This window comes from Ambystoma mexicanum, chromosome 1q (genome assembly GCF_040938575.1).
Source record: "Ambystoma mexicanum isolate Mex_15411 chromosome 1q, UKY_AmexF1_1, whole genome shotgun sequence".
In the NCBI taxonomy this organism is placed as follows: domain Eukaryota; kingdom Metazoa; phylum Chordata; class Amphibia; order Caudata; family Ambystomatidae; genus Ambystoma; species Ambystoma mexicanum.
In genome coordinates, this window is record NC_090922.1 from 840,828,253 (window position 1) to 840,848,740 (window position 20,488).

The 20,488-nt window shown below is 50.0% G+C and overlaps 1 protein-coding gene across 1 annotated transcript in view; it reads right to left on the bottom strand.

The window, feature by feature from the left end:
- Positions 1-20,488, bottom strand: part of TDRD5 (tudor domain containing 5) — a 2,293,977-nt gene that overhangs the window by 661,343 nt on the left and 1,612,146 nt on the right. Inside the window, exon 12 of the mRNA XM_069641474.1 lies at positions 18,104-18,304. Within this exon, the coding sequence (XP_069497575.1) occupies positions 18,104-18,304 (201 nt within the window). The remainder of the gene's footprint in view (positions 1-18,103; positions 18,305-20,488) is intronic.

Here is a 20,488-nt window from a genome sequence, read left to right on the forward strand (position 1 = left end):
ACTGTACATCAGGAGCGAACCCAGACTTCCGCAACCACGCAAACCTGCGTATTACGGTGCTCGCCGCCATGGACCGGCTGACACAATCTGCCATGTCCAAACCCGACTGAACGGCCTCACACAACGCATCCTTGCCATCCTGAACCATAGCAAGGAAACCATCCTGTTTGTCCCCTTCAGGAATATGTTCAGCCGATAATGTAACAGTTCCACAGAGTGTGTGTGAAACGAGACAAGGCACATATGGAGTTGGCCGCCTGAAGCGCCATACCCCCTGAAGAAAACACTTTCTTCGCCCAGCCGTCAAAACGTTTGTCGTCCCTATCCGGAGGGATGGTGGGATACGACGCCTGCTTTGCCGGGGCCGTAGTCGCCTGCACCACCAAACTCTCCGGAGTGGGGTGCCTGGACAAGCAGCAGGGGTCGCTACTGGCTGGACGGTATTTTCGCGACAAAGACTTGCCCACTGCCGGGAGACTCTCCGGAGCAGTCCAAGCCTCCGCCGCCACCCTTCTCTGCAGAGCCATATGAAACGGCAATACCGGGTCAGTGGGGGGCCCAAGATCAAGGATGTCCGTGAGATCATCCTGAACGAACTCCCCTGGGGGAGCCGACCAACCCAAGTACTCAGTGACCCGAGACATAAGGCGCTGATATGAAGAATCGTCATGAGTGCCAGGCTCCGGCCTACAAAACTCCACCTCTGGAGAGGTGCCCAGTCCAATGGCATCATGTAGTGACTGCCTCAGGTCATCAAACTGGCTAAGCTCAGCTGGTACCGTAACCGGAACCAAGCCTTCATCAGAGCCTTCATCACCCTCTGAAATGTACTGCAGGTGGTGAGAGGAAGACATCTGGGGACCAAAGAGGTGCCTGACCTTAGCCAGAGCTTTTCTAGGGGATAACCCAGTGCCACGGGGCCCCTCCGACACCACCGCCTCGAAAGGCGGCGAGGGCGCCGAACGAGTCGGCGCCGGCGGAAATGGCATCGAGCGAATCAGCGTCGACATCAGCTGCAGCGCCGCCAGCATCGACACAGGCCTCGAAGCCGGAGCTCCGAGCGTGTCTCTCGACGACCTAGGTGCCGACAGCGTCGACGACCCCCTTGGAGGCGGAGCCTTGAGAGAAATCGTCGACGACCTCGGCGCCACAGGCGTCGACGTCTTCTTCGAAGACGGCACAGGATCACGCGGTCTCGAGCGCATCGAGGACCGGGACCTGGAACGGGCATGGCGAAAAAGGCTACCCTTGTCCGAGCGGGACCTCTCCCGTGAGCCGCGCCGACTACCCGAGCCCGAAGGCGTACGAGCGGTGTCTCTCGACCGGTGCCGACCGACCCCACTCGGAGGCCCGTACAGACCGGTGCCCTGCGATTCAAGAATCGCTAGCATCTGCTTCCCGAAGGAAGCCCATTCCTCCGGTGTCGCTTGCATGGTGGGATAAGCGACCCGCCAACCAGCGGAGTCCTTGGAAGAGGACGGGGAAGGCGACCGATGCCGGCGCTTCCGGGAATGCCTCGAAGAGGCGGAGGAGTGGCGAGACCGTCTCCTGGAAGGAGACCCACTGGACTTCCGATGATGACGCGGAGAGTCGCCTCTCGAGTCATCCGTTGAAAGCCCTGCAGACCTCGGCTTCCGGGGCTTAGACACCCGACCTACCGACAGCTTCTTCTTGCATTCCCGCAAGGCCTTGGCCATGAGCGACTGGCAGTCGACACAGTCGTCCGTATCGTGGGCCTCCCCGAGGCATCAGAGGGAGGCGTTGTGTGAGTCTGTGACCGACATCTTGGACCCATAGTCCACGCACTTCTTGAAGCCCGGACGCGGGGTGGAAGACGAAGTAGACATCGCCACGAACAGGTCTTCACAAAACCGAACAGGTTCAACGAACCAAGAAGAAAACAGCAAACTCCAAAGAGTCGAGGCGTACCGAGATTCACGAAGCAAACACGTTCACGGAAAAAACGGAACTGAGGCTATGGGCTTCGTGCGTCCTACTTATCACATCGGGTGACGTCGGCCATCGGAGGAGGTCCTCGGGGACGGCACATCGACGCAGGAGCCGAAGATTTTCCGAAGCAGCACAGCTGTGGACATTACCGGTCATAGATATGGAATACGTCGGAGCACCCAATCCCCTCGAAACTGTGTTTAGTGTATACTATTGTATTGCAGCTTGGAGTCGGTGCTGGCACTAGTAGGAACGTCGTCAACAAACACTTCCTGAAGGTTTTAACTGCAGGGTTGGAGGCAGAGGATGTAACTCTGGGACAACTGGAGTAAGGCATGATGTCCTAGAGGTGAACCTTGACAGAATCCAGTGACCGGACCACTGTAGCCAAGTGAATAAGGTCAGGCAGCAATTCGCTCACTGTGGCCGACCATGGGTGGAGCTGTTGTGTCCCACCCCAAGTAGTAAACCGATTTCCTTTCTTTGTATGTGGCACACGTGGGGGCGCACTGGATGCTCGAATAATATCCCACTATCCATCTGGCAATGTTAGGTTGGTGTGCTTTGTAGTTCAACAACCAAGCCCTGAGAGAGAACGCCGCCAGGTGTGGCAAAGGATTTGCTTGTTCGGTTGCAGTACTAGCGCTTAATGCGCTGCAATATGGATGGGTGCGTCACTCGTCATGTGTAGGAGAATTGGACACCAGTCTTGCCGTGTCCGTGCAGGAGTTATTAAAATCAACCTGCAGGGTTGTGCTCTTATTTGCCTCAGTACCCTGGCTAACAGGGTTATCATCATGAAGGCGTCTGGGGACTCGTATGTCCATGATATGGAGAAGACAACCCCCATTGAGTCCTTCTCCAGGACCAGTATCAGGAGAGGTCATTCGCTGTTGTGCCTGTTGGCAAAGAGATCGATGTGGGTGCAACCCCATCCTCAAAATTAATTGGACCTTGAGCCATACGAGTTCCCATTTGTAGGGCATGGAGAAAGTACCTGCTTCTTTACTAGAAAAAAGTAATTAATAGAATAGAGTGGCCTTTTATAGCAATTTGTCCATCTCTAGCTTGAGCTGGGCCACGTGGCGTGTATTGAGTGCACGTGGAGTTAGGGCCGGAAGCCGTGTGAGGAACTTGATGATGTGTCCTTTGTTTATTATTTGTAGCACCTACTTGTTTGGCAGAATCTTTTGCCATTGATACAGGTGGTGGCTGATCTGTCCTCCTACCGGGGTGCGATGTGCCTTGAATGTTTGTGCAAAGTCTGAATGGATTTTGTCAAGTGGGGGCTAAGTTACATGACTATTTTTTGTACGTACATTTTGACACTTTAAAAAAATTAAAGATGGGCGAATTTGCAGCAAACTCTTGCAAGAAGCATTGGCAAGGACCCGAAAGCATGGTTTTGCAAATGTGTCAGTGGTTTATTTTGAGAAAAGTGTCATAATGTAGGTACAAAAAATAGTGATATACCTTTGGTGACTGAGGTATAGCCTGTCACCATGGGCAGTGGCCAGATTGTTCGGGTCATGGGCAAAGGACATGACCCGGACAATCTGGCTACTGGCCATGCCCACGAGGGACCGGCAATGGGGTTAAAGTGGGCATGGCCATGAGGGACCGACAATGTGGTAAAGCCTTTCAAAATCGGGATAGGTTTGAATGAGAAAATAAATTCTGCTCGTGGCTACAGCCCGAAGTGCAGGACAGGATTGCCGCAAACATTAACGAGGAGCATCAGCAAGAACCTCAAAGCTTGGTTTTGCAAATCTGTCCTGTGTTTAACTTTTTTCTAAAGTGTCTAAAGTACAAAAACTAGTGATATTACTTTGGTGTTTGGGCAAATAGACCTTGCCTTGAGCAAGGACAAATGTGAATCTGATTTGCTCATTGGGGCGTGGGCCATTGCTGAAGCCCTAGGTTTGAAAGGGAACAAATCTTCTACTTGCGGCTACAGCCTGAAGTGCTGGACTGGATTACAACAAATCTGCACGAGGAGCATCAGCAAGGACCTGAAAGCATGCTTTTGCATATCTGTCCTGTGTTTTATTTTTTTCCAAAGTGTCAAAATTTAAGTACAAAAACTAGTGATACAACTTTGGTGCATGGACAGTGGGCCTGGCCCTTGGCAAGGAAGAATGCCTACTCTGATTTACTTACAGGGGCATGCGGCATGGCCGAAGCCGTAGGTTTAAATGGGAAAATAAATTCTGCTTGCGGCTGCAGCCCGAAGTGCTGCATGCTTTTGCAAATCTGTCCTGTGTTTTACTTTTTTGAAAGTGTCTAAAAGTAAGTACAAAAAATAGTGATATAACTTGCCCTCGTCAAAGACAAATGTCTACTCTGATTTACCTATTAGGGAATGCAGCATGGCCGAAGCCCATGCCCCATGGATTGTGGAGCCTGGCTATTGCTGCAAGACATGAGCACTGGCCATTGGTCACATTATGAGGGTTTAGTGGACACTGGACTAGGGTGCAGGGTAGGTTCAGTGGATAACAAGGGTGGTTTGGTGGGGCTGGGGTCATGGTCGAGCCTCATGCCTTAGGCAATTGAACCATGACTTGCATCCCCAGCATGCCCTGCCGATAAAAATATGTTTCTTAAAGGAGGTTTACAGATCTTTGATATATGTTAAAAGATGAATTATTAATAACTTATATACAGTGATGTAACGTCATGAAACATTTTCATTCATAAAAACCTATGAAATTCACAGAAAAAAAACATTGTTAAAGGGATGTTATGTTTACAAGTAAAACCGAAACCCCCCAGAAATTCGCCAGTTATGGTAAGCTAAGCAATCATAACTCGCGCCACCACTGTGCACTGCTAAGACTAACACCCAGGACATCAAAGACAACATCACAAATTCCATTGATATTATGACGACAGGGAATATTCAAGCATGTGAATCTATGAAAGATCCAATGCTAGAGAAGTGTACATTTATTGGAAGTGGGTGTTGTCTGTTTACAGGAGACCTGTTAACCGCCCCAATGGTGGATGGGTATACCTCGTTTTTGTGCCAGGCATATAATTGGGAAACGGGGAGACCTTCTGCTGGGTCCTTGGTCGGGATTAACAATTGGCCAAACATAAGTGCGACAGTTTTTTCACAACCAAATGCATTTATTCAAGCCATAGAGAACCAACTCTATTACTGAACCGATAATGGAATCCAGTGAAAATATCCAAGGAGGATTTCTTTGACCTTATCGAGGAGATCTGTTTACCTGGTATTCTAAAAACACACTCAAATTGATTGCTTATTTATGGGGATTTAAAGGCAAGGTGCATCACATGGCCAATTTGGAAAAAAGGATCGGCTGCTGAACAGCAAGTTGCGAAAAGAGGGAGTCATTGATGGAGATCTGGGGGTTGATTATTGTAAATGGCAATGTTAAAGGGTAGGAAATACCCCATGATACCTGGTGAGGGGGAATCAAGTAAACATAATAGACTACTGGTTTGTTTCCGAGGTCTGCTATTTGGAAATGAAAGAAATGCTGGTTGAATTTACGGATGCCAGCAACCACTTGCATTGTTGGTAAAGAGGACCATTAAAAAATGTAAGCCTGAATCTAAAATGTACCATAACGAGTTGGTCGTAAATTTGTGTAAAACCTGCGTGGTTTGGAACAGGTATAAGGTAGTTTAATCAAATTATGATAACAATGTACACGGATCTGTCAATTTTGGAGAGGTTAAAAACATGCTCCTATCAAACAATTTTGAAAGAAGTGTACTCGCTAATGGAAAAAACAAAAATCAAAAGGGTACTTCATAAACACCCCCAAGATAGAATCGTTAAATTTTTGAGTTGCGGAAATCATTAAAAAGTCTATGGATCTAATTACAAGTCCGGTGGTAATCGTGCCAGTAAAACCGGCAGGTTGCTGGCTGACTCAATATTTACCGGCGCCTGGCTTGCCAGAAACACCAGTGGATTACAACCCCGGCAATCCGTGAAGTCAGGTGCCGGTAATTGTAAGTCCCCATTCCCATTGAGTCCAAAACGGTGCTTCCGTGAAACTCTGCAGACAGCTGCCGTTCCGGTAGGCTTACCAGCACCGTTGTTACCGGAACGGCACAGATGTAATGAGGCCGAATGTCTTGCTGACACCAAGTCAAAATAGCGTATAAAAATAAAATAAGAATTGGTTAACCCGTTATAAGTATCAAAATCTATTAGCAGATGCTCGAAAAATTCTTATAACCCTAGACGGAAAGAACAATAGAGACTTCTAGGCCATAATTAAATCTGTTGCTATACAGCAGCCAAACTTCGAAACCAACACAATCTCGGAGGTAAAACTGATCACCCACTTTAAAACTATTTAAATATATGGTGTTGAGCACAAATAGTCTTGTAAGGAGAATGATTCTGTGACCTGGGCCTTGAAATGGGACATCAGTGACCTGGTGGACCGGATATCTAAGAGTAAGAACTCAAGGGCCTCAGGTCCCAATGGTTGGTCAAGTACGGTGATGAAGTGACACACAGATTTTTGGGCCAATTTCATGGATCTTATTTTTAAACTTGTCATTAGATCAAAGATAATTCCCATTTTATCGGTAATTTCTATTATAATCCCAATTCATAAAAAGGGTCTGAGAAATGACCCAGCAAACTATAGGCCCATTTCATTACTAGATATCCCCTCGAAAATGTTTGCAGGACTGGTACTACGTGACCTTCAAACCTGGGCCAAGGAGAGTGGAAGATTGGATGTGTACCAGACGGGGTTTCGGAGGAGAGTGGGGACTGCAGCAAATGGTTAATCCTCAGCTATTATAAGATATGAATTAGGGCAAATCTCATTTGTGGCAATGGTAATTTGGAGGAATCTAAAGCTACTTGTTAAAATTTGCTGGGCAGAGGAAGTGTCTATTTGATGGCTCATGAAACAAGTTATGAATAACGGTTCCAATGGCCTTACACGCATGTGCGTCTTAAAATGTAAGGCTTATATTGAATACTTTAATCTATGTTGGGATATATTAATTTTCCCTGACAAAGCAAAACGAAAATGATGGGAGAGGGATTGGATATACACAATCCAGGAGATAGGAGGGTACCGACTGTGCTCAGATTTTAATTGATGCCAGACCATATGTCGTCTTGCCATATTATCTCAAAACATTTCCTAATCAGCATTGGCACATAAAATGTTTACCAATGCGTACAAATCTCTTCCCAACAAAAGAAACCACAGGAGGCAGAGATGGGAATCGAACGCTCCGTAAGGATTTCTAGATACTGTAATGAAGAGAGGACTATTGAGAAAATATAGCATCTGTTGGTAGAGTGTCATGTTTTAACACATGGCCCTTATCATTTTAACACAGGATTGTAGATTAATCTCAAAGCAATATATTTTTATTGATAAATCAAATGTATGGAGACTTTGCACCTTGAAACATACTGTATATAGGCGCATTATAAATACCCTTTAAATATATAAATAAAGCTCTGCTTTTTTATAAGAAGTATTACCTCAGGCTTCCAAGGAAAAAGAGCAAGGGACTGTGTGCTAGCTATTATTACTGAAAAGATTATCTTGATTTATCGAAATTAAATCTTAATTGGGGTCTTTTTATCCATATTTATCCAAAAAAATTATGTTCATCTAACTGTTTTTCTTCTTTTGAGTGTTTTTTGTTTTGCACTATAACTTTGTAATGAAATAATGTAATGTTTCTGCATTTGTTTGCAAAAAGTGAAATGTTCCATGTGAACTATAACACTAATACATTTTTTTTTTAAATAAACAAATCTAAATCTCGGACAGGAAGGAGGGAATTCGGCTGTTGAACCCCAGATCCAATGGGCTCACCCTCATCTTGGCAAGGCGAGACACATCCTTCCACACAATGGCCCCAAGTGATTATAGCAAAAAAGATAGATCCCTTAGAATGGCCAGGACGTTGGCGGCCTCGACAGTGGGAGCCGCGGTGTAAATGATGCGCTTCCCCACTGCATCAATCTTCTTCTCCCTCCTGGTCTGGAGGAATCATGGACGAGGATGAGGAGTTCGTCGAGCGCTTCCAAGCGGACACCACAGAGTCTAGAGAAAAGGCTGCGATCGCAAGCACCTGGGGGCCCAGTCTGGGACCCTGTACTTCTCCTCCAGTCTGTCTCTTTTGGGAGGGGCGGTACTTGGGGTCTTCATCAGGGCCAACACATCCTCCAAGATTTCGTCCAGCAAAGGGATCAACATCACAATCTTCCATGAACACTCCCGAAGTTGAAAAAGGAAACACGCCTTTCTCTTCTCCTCCGCCACCAGATTGAAGAAAGCGGATGCCCTCGAGATCATGGCATGGAAACAATCAAACTTGTCTGGGGACAACGCCTGCCAGGCTTATCGGCACCAAGCGGTTCCCCGTCCGCTGGGACATAGTCATCATAATCATATGTATCTGTTGCCATCATGTCCGTCTCGGTAGCTGTGTCGGTGCATGGTGGCTCCTCCATCACTGCAGTTAAAGATCTCTGGGGCGGTGTTGACTGCGGTGGCGCCGGCCGGCCCTTTGGCCCTGCAGGGCTAGGTATGCCGCTTCGGTCTTGGAGGACTCACCCTGCGAGGACTTCTAGATGGTGGTCTAGGAGGGCTGTGGACTGGGCCAGACACATGGGCTGCCAGCAACCTCTGCTGTATTTCAGACACTAAAGTGTGGAGGGTAATCAGAATCTCCAGTGACATGTCCCTGGGCACTGGTTGACGTACGAATGGAGCTGCAGGCAACAGTTCCGGGCTGATGTGTCTTGGTGGACCAACAGGTAGATCAGGCTCCCTCTGAGGAGACCCCTCCTGGGACATGAGACCAACACCACCTTCATAATTTGACTAGTAACTCTCGGAAAATGGCGATTGTCAGAGCTTGTACAGATGTGGGGACCCCATTGACACTGTAAAGAAATCCTCACCGGCCTGGGGAGGAAACCAATGTGAGGCACAAGCCCCTTGATCTTGCTGAATCCTTTGGGAATGTAGCGACGATGGGAACTTGCACCCTAACAGGCTTGCCCGCCGTGATCTTTGACGGAGCCACTGCAGTAGCCGGAGGCCATGGAGGAAGAGCCACCCGTGGGGTAGACATTGTCTTGACCGTAGACACCACAGTAGTGGTAGGTTTTCCTCTTGATGAAGTAGTGATGGTCGTCGACTGAGTCGTTGAGGATCGTCAACGAATCAGGAGCAGGTGTGGTCAACCATCGACGAGGATGGTGTCCTGGATGATGAAGTGGTTGACGAGGTTGTGGTCCTGGTTGACAAAGGTGTTGTCGACAGGACTATTAACGGCCCAAACGGCCCACCTGAAGACTTCTCCTTCATATCTTTGTCCTTGGACAAAGATCTGTGCTTCAAAGGGATCAACTACTTTCTCATGGAAGGCACCCCGCCCCAACTGGCAGGCTCACTGTGGACAGAGATGGAGATGGGGAAAGGGCCCTACCCAAACTAGGTCCTGTGGCGACCATAGAGGGATCATCAGCGCAGTGTCAAACCTTCAATATGCTGGGAAGGGGCATTCTCAAAGGACCTCAACCTCTTCTTATCAAAGGGAACACACTTGTGGGACTGGCCGGTCCTGGACGAGGCATGACTACGCCTGGGTGCCTAGTCAGAGGTCTTCCCCTCCTTGAGCCACGGCACCAACCCTCGATAGCGGTCCCGCATCGTCTTCTCCAGGAATCTGCTGCAAATCTTGCATCCGTCCAGGCCGTGTTCTGGATGCAGGCAATATAGGCACTTGAGGTGCCAATCTTTGACGTAGACTATCCGTAGTCCACATTTCGCGCAGAGTTTGAAGAGACTCCTTTTCTACTAAGACATTGCCGAGGTGTGAAGCATAACCAAGTCTGGGCCTTTCTGAAAACTCAGAGAAGATACAGTGATGAAGGTAGATGGAACAAGTTACTTACCTGTAACTGTTGTTCTCCAGCATGGGTCTGGCATGGATTCACATGCTCATGAATATTCCCCGTCAGGCTGAGAATCCTCGGTAAAGAAAAATCAGTATCAGTTTCGTTTCTGATCTGTCTTTCGTAGTAGTAACCAATCACTGACTCTGCGTCATACTGACCACAGCCAATGACTGCCATCTCCCTAAGCCCCGCCTCTGGCAGCCATCTTCAGATTTGGTAGCACGTGAAGTGGCAGTATGACCAAGTGAAGAGCCGCAGAGGGGTAGGCGGGAGGGTTCGCATGTGAATCCATGCCAGACCCATGCTGGAGAACAACAGTTACAGGTAGGTAACTTGTTCCTTCTCCAGCATGGGGTCTGGCATGGATTCACATGCTCATGAATAAAAGAATACATAGCAGTACACACATGCACAACCACGGGAGGTGGCAAAGGCTCAACATTAAGCATTACATCCAAAACTCAACATTAAGCAATTCTTACCTCCTCACCAGGCTCACCTTAGGCGAACAGGTTGTGCAGCACTGCTTGGCCGACCCTGGACTCCTCCCTGGAATCCCGATCGACTCAGTAGAATTTCGTGAAGGTGTGCGTCAACCTCCACGTAGCAGCCCTGCAGATGTCCAGCAAGGGCACACCAGATAGGAACGCCATGGTAGCTGCGATTGCTCTGGTGGAATGGGCTCTCGGACGGCCAGGCAGTGGTCGGTTTGCCAACCGATGACTACATGATACAGCTGGAGAGCCATCTGGAAATGGAAGCCTTCGAGAGAGCCTTCCCCTGATTGACAGGTCCAAAGTTCACAAAAAGTTGTGACGTCTTCCGAAAACACTTTAGAGCGCTGAAGTTCTACGTGGACCGCACAGCCACATCCAGCGAGTGCAAAATCCTTTCAGCCGGCAACGAAGGCGGCGGGAAGAAAACAGGCAACACCAAGGGTTCGTTGAGGTGGAAGTCCGACAGCACCTTGGGCATGAAGGAGGGGTGCGTCCTGAGCAATACCCTCGCGTCGTGAAACGGTACGGGGGCTTGCAGGAAAGGGCCTGGATCTCTCCCACCCGCCGTGCGGAGGTGATGGCCACAAGAAACGCTGTTTTCCACGACAAGAACTTCAACGGAGCCGAGTGCAGAGGCTCGAACGGAGGTCCCATGAGCTTGGTCAGCACCACGTTGAGCTCCCACGCCGGGGCCGGAGCCTTCACCGGCGGGAACGATCTGAACAGTCCCTTCATGAATTCTTTCACCAGACGATGAGACCACAAAGACGTCCGTCCCGTGGTTCTGGTGTATCGGGAGATCGCAGCAAGATGAATCTTGATGGACGCGTGCGCCAGTCCAGCCTTGGCCAGCGTCAGTAGGTACGGCAGTACTTGGGGAGCCGTAATCCGTAGAGGGTTAATCTTCTGTGCGTGACACCAGACAGACAACCTCTTCCATTTGTGTCCATAGCATTTAAGAGTTGAGGACGCCCTGGCCTTTGCAAGAACCTCTCTGCAGTCGGCCGGTATGTCGTAGCCTCCAAACTCTAACGCTGAAGGAGCCAGGCCTGCAAGTTCAGCGACTTCGGGTCGTGATGGAGGATGGCGCCTCCTTCCCTGGAGAGAAGATCTGCGTCCACTGGCAGCTTGATTGACGGGGACGCTGACAAGTCCAGAAGGTCCGGGAACCATATTTGCCTCGGCCACGCAGGTGCGAAGAGGATCATCCTGCACCGTGACCTCTTGAGCTGGATGATGAGCCGGATCAGCAACGGCAATGGAGGGAACGCGTATAGAAACAGGCCCTCCCAGGGGAACGAGAAAGCATCGCCCATGCTCCTCGGCTGGGTAAACATGCTGGCGAACCTCCGGCACTTGGAGTTCGTCGCCGTCGCGAACAGATCGATCTGGGGTGTGCCCCACCGTCGGAAGAGGCGGTCCACTAGATCCTGTCGCAGTTCCCACTCGTGGCACGAGCGCAGCTCCCTGCTGAGCGAGTCGGCGATGGTGTTTTTTATTCCTGCCAGATGAAACGGCACCAGAAACATCCCTTGGGCGACGGCCCAATGCCACAGATCCTGCGCCTCCTTGGACAGGGCTGGGGATCTGGTACCGCCCTGCTTCCTGATGTAGAACATGGTGGTGGTGATCCTCACCACCTTGCCCTTGAGGGACGGAAGAAAGGACCTGAGGGCCCAAAACACTGCACGGAGCTCCAGGACGTTCATATGGAGGGACTTCTCCGTCGGAAGCCAAAGGCCTCTCGCGTGCAGATTTTCGGTGTGCGCTCCCCACCCTTCCAGGGAGGCATCCATGGTCGCTGTCTTCTGGTGGCCGGGGGTCTGGAAGTCCATGCCCGCCGTCAGATGCGTGCGGATGCCCCACCACCGGATCGCTCGTCGGAAAACTCTCGTCGAGTGTGATCCTCTCCTCGAAGCTGCCCGTCGTCTGGATCCAGCGCGCGTCCAGGAACCCCTGCAATGGGCGCATCCGGAGCCTGCACAGGCGGATGAGATAAATGCAAGAAGACATCATTCCGAGGAGGGACTTGATGGACCTCACCCTGGCCGCATCCGCAACCAGCATCCGCTGCACCTTGCCCAAGATGGCCCTCGTCCTTTCCTCCGACGGAGAGGCTAGAAGCGACACTGTGTCGAGCTTCGCTCCCAGAAACAGTGCGTCTTGCGCGGGCACCAGGTGGCACTTGGCGTAGTTTATGGAGAATCCCAGGTCCGTGAGTAGTTGGACGGTCCTTGCCGTGTGCTCCAGGGCGAGCTCCTTCGTCTTTGAAGGGAAGGGCCCTGAACTGGTAGTGACGCCCTTGGACCACGAATCTGAGAAACTTTCGGTGTCCCTTTAGGATGGGGATATGGAAGTAGGCATCCTCCAAATCCAACGACGACAGGAAATCGCCCTCCTCCAGTTGACCGAGGACGTGTTGGAGGGTGACCATCCGGAACTTCTGTGCCTTGATGAATTTGTTCAGTCGTCGTAGGTCCAGGATGGGACGCCATCCTCCCGTCTTCTTCTTCACGAGGAAGTATCTTGAGTAAACTACGGAGCCCCGAAGCCTCTTTGGGACGAGCTCGATGGCGCCCTTCCTGAGCATCGCCCTTACCTCCAAGAGAAGTTGAGGGACGTGATGTTCCCTTCCTGGCCACAGGGGGGACGCGCGGGCACCTCTTTAGAAACTCGAGCGCGTGACCCTGAGCCAGGGCGTCCAGCACCCAACGGTCGGTGGAGATGGACTCCCACATGCTGACGAAGCTCGCCAGCCGGCCTCCCACCGGGGTGCTGCGGTGGGGGCCCGACCCCACGGCCGGTTCAGTCCTGCTTCGAAGAGGCTTTGCCGCCTTGTCCTCCTTGGCGACGACGGCGGGGTCCGTCCGACTTGCCTCGTCCCCTGTAGGCTTCCTGTGGCGACGAACGGGCCGCTTGACGATAGGTGGAAAATCCGCCGCTGGAACCTTTGGAGGCATCCTGTTTGCCTCCGCCGCTCCGAAAGGGCGGCCGTCGTTGCTGGAGAACACCAAGAGCCCGGGCCGTCTCCGTGTCCGCCTTAATGGCTTGTAGGGAATCGTCCACTGTTTTCCCAAACAGGTTGCTCCCGTCGAACGGCATGTCCAAGAATCTGGTCTGCACGTCCTGACGGAAGTCAGTAGCCTTGAGCCATCCACGCCGCCTAAGGCACACGCCGTTGCCCAACTGGCGAAATCCAGTGTCAGCGATGTCCGTCGCTATCGTAATGGCGTGGTCCGACGCCACTTCTCCTTCCTGCAAGATCTCCAGGGCCTCTGCCCTCTTGTCGTCTGGTAGGAAGTCCAGCAGGGGGACGAGTTTGTACCACAACTCCCTGTCGTAGCGGGCTACGATAGCCAAGGCGTTGGCAGCCTTAATCGTCGTCACTGCCGATGAGATGACTCTGCGTCCCATCGTGTCCAATTTCTTTCCCTCGCCGTCCGGCGGGGAGGTTGACGTAGAGGCCGCGCCCCCCCCCCGCTTTCTTCCTGGCCGCCGCGGAGACGACCAAGTCCGGGGTCGGCTGTGCCCGAAGGCACAAGGGGGCCGCATCCGGGACCCGGTACTTCTTATCGTACCGATCCCTTCTAGCCGGTGTTGTGGATGGGTTCTTGAGGAGGGAGAGACCCTCATCCCAGATATCGTCCAGTAGAGGTACAGCGAGGACCGTCTTCCTTTTGGTCTTGCGCCGTTGATAAAGGAAACCTTCCTTCTTCTTCTCTTCCGGGCAGAGCTGGAAAAGCTCGGATGCCCTGGCGATCATGGCGTGAAACGATCCAATCTCGTTGGGCGGGGAAGCCCGGGTGGGAGGTGACGACGGGAGATCCTCGTCGTAAACCTTGTCGTCTGTACCCGTCGCGGCCGTGTCAGTCCCTGTATCATCCCCATGTGTCGTGGACGGGGAGGAGGGCTGAGCAGGGCGCGATGGTTGAAAAGGAGGTGGAGGATGAATCCTTCTTCTCTTAAGAGGAGGGCTCCCAGAAGGGCCTGGCTTCGGGTCCCCCGTCGGAAGCGGTTCCTCCGTTGGTGGTAACGGCAGTCTCGTCCCCATCTCCGAGCATAAGGACTGTATAGCCAACAAAATGCCACCGAGTTGTCTTGCGGCAATGGTTGAGGGGGTTCCGACAGGCGATCAGGAGCCCCGTCGGCACCCTCGACGTTCTCGACGTCTCCCACGTCGGGGTCCCTCCCGACAGGATGGTCTTCTTCCACGCCAGCGCCGTGGCCTAAGACTTCGATCAGCTCCTCCTCAGAGGTTGAGACCGAATCCACAACGACCTCCTGCCCCCCCTTTTTCTTCTCCGTCGGAGGTTTCACGGGGGTCCTGTCGATGGGCATGAAAGAGGACTCCCTCCGCGGTGGCAGGGAGATTCTGGGCCCTGAGGTCGCCACCACTGGTGTAGCCTCCACAGGCTGAGCCAGGGCCGCTGCGACTGTCTCGATAGAGGCCTTGGCCGGATGGATCAAGGCTTTCACCACCTTAGGTGCGCTCACCGCCTTCTCCTTGGGGGGAGGGTCACCACTTCGCTCCCCCTCCGATGGGGCCTTCGAGCCTGACCGGGGTCTCTCCAGGAGCTTCGCCGGGTGCTCGGCCTTCCTCTTACCCGAGCCAGAGCGTTGGCTCGTGGTTGATGGCGCCGGGGAGGATGCGCCCTGCCTGGCGCCCGTAGAGCCCGACCGTTCGGTGCTCCCGGTGCCAGCGGACTCGCGGTGCTTGGCCTTCTGTTGGACCCCCGTCGCCGGGGCGCCCTCAAAGGTCTTAGAAGACCGCTCGGACTTCTTCTTCTTCTCGCCTGACGGGCTCTTTCCTACCAGCCAGTTGGCGAGACGCTGATGGCGGTCTTTCATGGTCCGCTCCGACATATTGCCGCAAAACGCACAGTCCTTCTCCACGTGCGTCTTGTCTTCATGCAGGCAGTAAAGGCAAAGGGAGTGTTCGTCCTCCTTAAAGACATTCTGAAGCTGGCATCCAGGGCAGACCCTGAACAGCTTTCCGGCCGTCGAGCTTCCCTTCTCCTGGGCCATGCTCGAGAAGGGCCTGAGAAACTTCTGGAGTCCTCCAAAAGCGTGGCTCGACGAAATCTTCACCCTTGAGGGGCGTAGAAGAATCCGACACGGGTCCCCGTTGATCGGATAAAGAAACGGTGGAGCTTGAGGCTCTTTTGACCAAAAAAGAGAACATTTTCCTAAGAAAAAGCGCGAAAAAAAAGCACTAACGCTCGAGAGCAATAGCACGAGGATCCCAACACTTGAACGTGCGGTAAAAATCTGAAGATGGCTGCCAGAGGCGGGGCTTAGGGAGATGGCAGTCATTGGCTGTGGTCAGCATGACGCAGAGATCAGTGATTGGTTACTACTACGAAAGACAGATCAGAAACGAAACTGATACTGATTTTTCTTTACCAAGGATTCCCAGCTTGACGACGGGGAATATTCATGAGCATGTGAATCCATGCCATACCCCATGCTGGAGAACTTCGCTGGCAATGGGGCCCTGCTGCCGATAGTCGATCGACGATGAAAAGATTGAGGAATAAATAACAAATGTATTTGAAAAATGCAAAATACTCTAAGAGCAATATGAGCGGTATCCCAACACTGAAACGTGCGGTAACAAATCTGAAGATGACCACCAGGGGAGGAGCTTATGGAGACGACTGTCATTGGATGGGGGCAGTATGACCCAAAGGACAGTTATTGGTTGTAGAGGAGAAATGCAGTTTTCAGGCTATCAAGAGAATACTGGAGAATATTGACTAGAACCTTACATGGCAAGTGCAAAGAGACATTTCAGGTTGACAATGACAAATGTCAGATAATGTATTACACAATCTACATAACTCAAACAGGAATACATTTACACATGGATGAAATTTAGAATTGAAGATAATCGCAATCCTATTTTTAAAGGGCTTAATTGACTAGGATCTAGTAACTAATGCTAGTGACTAGGTACACATAAAAACAAAAATGCTAGCCCAATGCACACTAATGATTTGTTTATTAATTTATAATGCGTGCCAGACCCAGAGGTAACCGGGCGCAGCAGAAAGAATATGCAAAGCTTACAATGTTACAAGAATCTGGCATTGACAATGTTACAAAAATGTACAGTTTACATACTTACAGAAGAATAATATACCGGTACAATAAGTTTACAAACACTGTTAGAATTATATAAATTTGTTGGCGGTTTTCTAGTACTACATTTATACAAACCAGTTAGGCTAAAGAGACATGGGTATCTACAAGTTATTAGAATTGATGTGTTTGATGAAATCCCTTCTGAAGTTTGAGAAGGGTTGGTCTGCCCTCAGGTTATGTGGCAAAGCATTCCATAGTTTAGCGGCTATCACAGGGAAGCTGATGCCGCCAATTTCGGCAAGTTTGAAACTTTGTACTACCAGGCAGTTAGAATTGGCAGTTCTTATCGGTCTGGTAGATATTTTTCTCTTGATTTTATCCGTCAGGTAGCTAGGAGCAGCATTGTTAAGGGCTTTGTGGGTCAGGGAGATCATTTTCAGATGGATTTTGTTATCAGTAGAAAGCCATTCATGTTGGCGTCAAATAGAGGAGATATGCTCCCTTTATTTATGCCAAGTGCAGCTCTTAGGGCGTTATTTTGTAGAGTTTGTAGTCTTTGGGTAATGGCTTTGTTGGCACTACTTTAAAGGGCATTACAGTAGTCGAGTCGGGAAAGTATTAAGGCTCTCGCCAGGATCATTCAGCTGTCGTTGGATAGGAAGGGCTTACCTGCTCTTATTAATTTACAGGTGTAGGCTGGAGTTGACGCTAAGGAATTAACCTGTTTAGTGAATGACATGGTAGAATCAATGTAAAAACCACGCCTTTTTACTTCCCTAGAGACCTTGATAGTATTTCCGTCTATACTGAACGCAGTGTAGTCTGGGCCTAATTTGTTGATGTTGGCCTGCGTGCCCAAAATGATCAACTCTGTCTTATCATCATTCAGGCAGAGTCCATGAGATGCCATCCATGCCTGAATGATGAGATACACTCTATTCACCAACTCCCTGTCCTTACTATGATCCCCGTAAAGTGGGAGGAGAATCTGTGCATCATCTGCATTGTTAGTGTTAGTACTTTGTTCTTTTCTCTCCTTTTGTTTTTCTGATTTCACCATGTGGTTTTTAGTAGTATTTGTTTGTTTTATCATTATTAATGTACAAAGGTTTACACTTTGAAGTAGAATTAGAAACATTTCTATAATTTTGGATTCAGAATTGAAGTTCTTTATGTAATTGTACAATACACATTACACCATGAAGGCCATACCTTTTTGCCCTAAAGAGGCGTGTAACATGCATCTGCATGACAAGTTTTGCGTAATAAAAATGTCCTAGGGGACAACAACGTAAAGAGTAATTGAACAAAATTCTGCATAACTACAACATCACTTTGTGCAAAACTTCTGCGGGTAAGTTAGCATGATCTTAGAGTCCAGGATATGCGATCATGTGCAACTTATTGGGAGGGTACAGGATGTGTTCAACCCAGGTTAGATTCTGCAGCATTTCCATGTAACCTTCTGGGCTTAGTGCAGACGCCATAATCACTTGTTTATTTTTATTGCACTAATTTACCTGCAAGCTTCATCACTCTAGTTATCATTGTACCAGTTACATATTATTGTCTTCAACAGTCTTGCCATTTCAGGGAGGGGCAATCATAACATTAAGAAGCAATAGTAATATCTTACCTTTGTGCGCTCTTTCTCTCTGAGAACTAAGGCATGCCCTTCTTCCCGCAAGGCATTGTGCAGGTAGAGATCATCATCAGATGTTGTGTCACACAGGAACAAATAAAGGACACTATCCACGTACTCATGTACCACAGCCACCAGCGGCCTAAGGTCACACAGATACTTGAAGCGCTTGATGGCCGTTGTGGTCCAACATACCTAGAAAACAAGTAAAAATTATGATTAAAGCATCAACGCTCAACATGCAAACTTAATTGAAGTAGTGTGAGAGAAAGAAGCGGTTGACTATCATGGAAAAGATGCAACACCAGCTTCATTCAACAAAAGATATTCTAGTCATTTATACTCGCACAACTTTGTTGTTATTTGGGATTGAGTGGATGTGTCTTGTCCAGCTGGCCAGCTATGAATGCTGAAAGAATATTGGTGCATGTGAATAAGTGGCAGCTGGGGGGGATTATGGGTAGATAGAATCTGTTCTTGACAGAATCCTCTGCTTGGCCATTTTGGTGTATGGTGAGGTCACCAGGGAGACAGTGTAGCACCACAGGAAAGGTGGTGCTGGGCCTAGAGGCGGCAAGAGGAGGAAAGCATTGTTTCATCACCTTGCAACCGTTAATGATCTGGCCCGGCAGCACACGTGTCCTAAGCTCCACTTGTGTGGGGGAGGCAGAGGGAGAAAGAGAGGCAGAGAGAGAGAGAGGGAGAGAGAGAGAGAGAGAGAGGGAGAGCGAGAGAGAGCGAGCGAGAGAGAGAGGGAGGGAGGGGGAGGGAGGGGGAGGGAGAAAGGGAGAGAGAGAAAGAGAGAGAGATGGAGAGGGGGAGTTAAGAAGAGCTAATTTGGAGCTTGCTGGAGATGTGAACAGAAAAGGCTACAGAAGGAGGGAAGGCTGCAGTCTCTTGTCCCTAGGGAAGCGAGGCTGAAAGGGAAGACTTAGCCGGTTGTGTAGGTGGAGAATTAAGAGACCCAATTGGCTAAGATGAGCAAAACCCAAAGACTGGCAAAAGAAAGGAGAAGGAAGTTGGGAGATTGAACCCAGGGGCATATGGTAAAAAAGACTTAGAGGAGTGGAACGAAAAAGGTACCTTAAGAAGTGAAGAAGGTGGGAGAGATCAGTGAAGAAAGAATTACTTACCTCTTTGGTAATGTTCTTTTTGATGGATGTTCCTCCCACTGATTCCTCATCTAGGATATCCCTATCCCAGCGCAGCTGTTCTCTGCCACCATGGGGCGCGGCTCTGCCAGACGCCTCTACGCACTGATTAAGACATTGGGCCCGTATATATAACGGCGCTGCCCCCAGTGACCTAAGTCCCACCCTTTTTCCCCTAGCACTCTGAAGTGGAGAGACCATAGATCCAATGGTAAACTACCTCTCCACCAAAAGGGGAAGGTAGGGAGGGAATGAGGAATCCGTGGGAGGAACATCCATTCAGAAAGAACATTACAGAGAGGTAAGTAATTTGTTCTTCTAATGGATTTGTTACTCTCACTGATTCCTCATCTATGATAGACTCCCAAAGCAGTACGTAAATATAGAGGAGGGAATAAGCAAGGCCACCACCTGAATCAAAAATCTCTGGAGGGTGCATCCTGGCCTGCAAGGGAATCCAAGCAGTAATGCTATGCAAACGTGTGCAAAGATTCCCACGTTGCAGCCTGGCAGATCTCCAGGACAGGATCCTCCGTCTGTGGGGCAGAGATGGCAGCCCCCCCCCCCCTCTCTGGTAGAATGGACTCCAAGACCCTCAGGCACATCCTTTGCAGCCAGATCATAGTATTCCGAAATACTAAGAATGATCCACCTTGAAGGGGTCTGTTTGGTCCCAACCCTGCCAGCACATGCACCAGCGTAACCAACACAAAGCTGGTCATCTTTCCTAGTCTCCCTCATTCGAGACATATAGAACTTAATACCCTTCACCGGATCTAGTAGATGGAATCGTTCCTCTGCCTTGGAAGGACGAGGTAGAGGAAAAGACACAGGAAGATGGATCTTCTGAGAGAGATGGAAAACCGAGACCACTTTTAGCAGAAAGGAGGGTCTCACTCTCAAAGTCACCTTCTCTTTGAAAAGAACCTAATAGGGACATAAAACAAAACACCTGGCACTCACTCACCTGTTTCGCGATAGTGATGGCAACCAGGAAAAGGTGCACAATCTAACAGAACAGGAATGAAGGGGCTCAAACTGAGTGCCCATAAGAAACGTTAAAACTGAATTCAAATCCACACATGAACCACAAAGTGGAGGGGAGGAAACTGGTTGTACAAGCCCCAAAAGACCTGCATAACAGTATGGATTGTGAAAAACTAGCCCTGTCCCGGGGACCTCTTGAACACCAAAATAGCAACAGGGTAACTAACAGTGCCAATCTGCA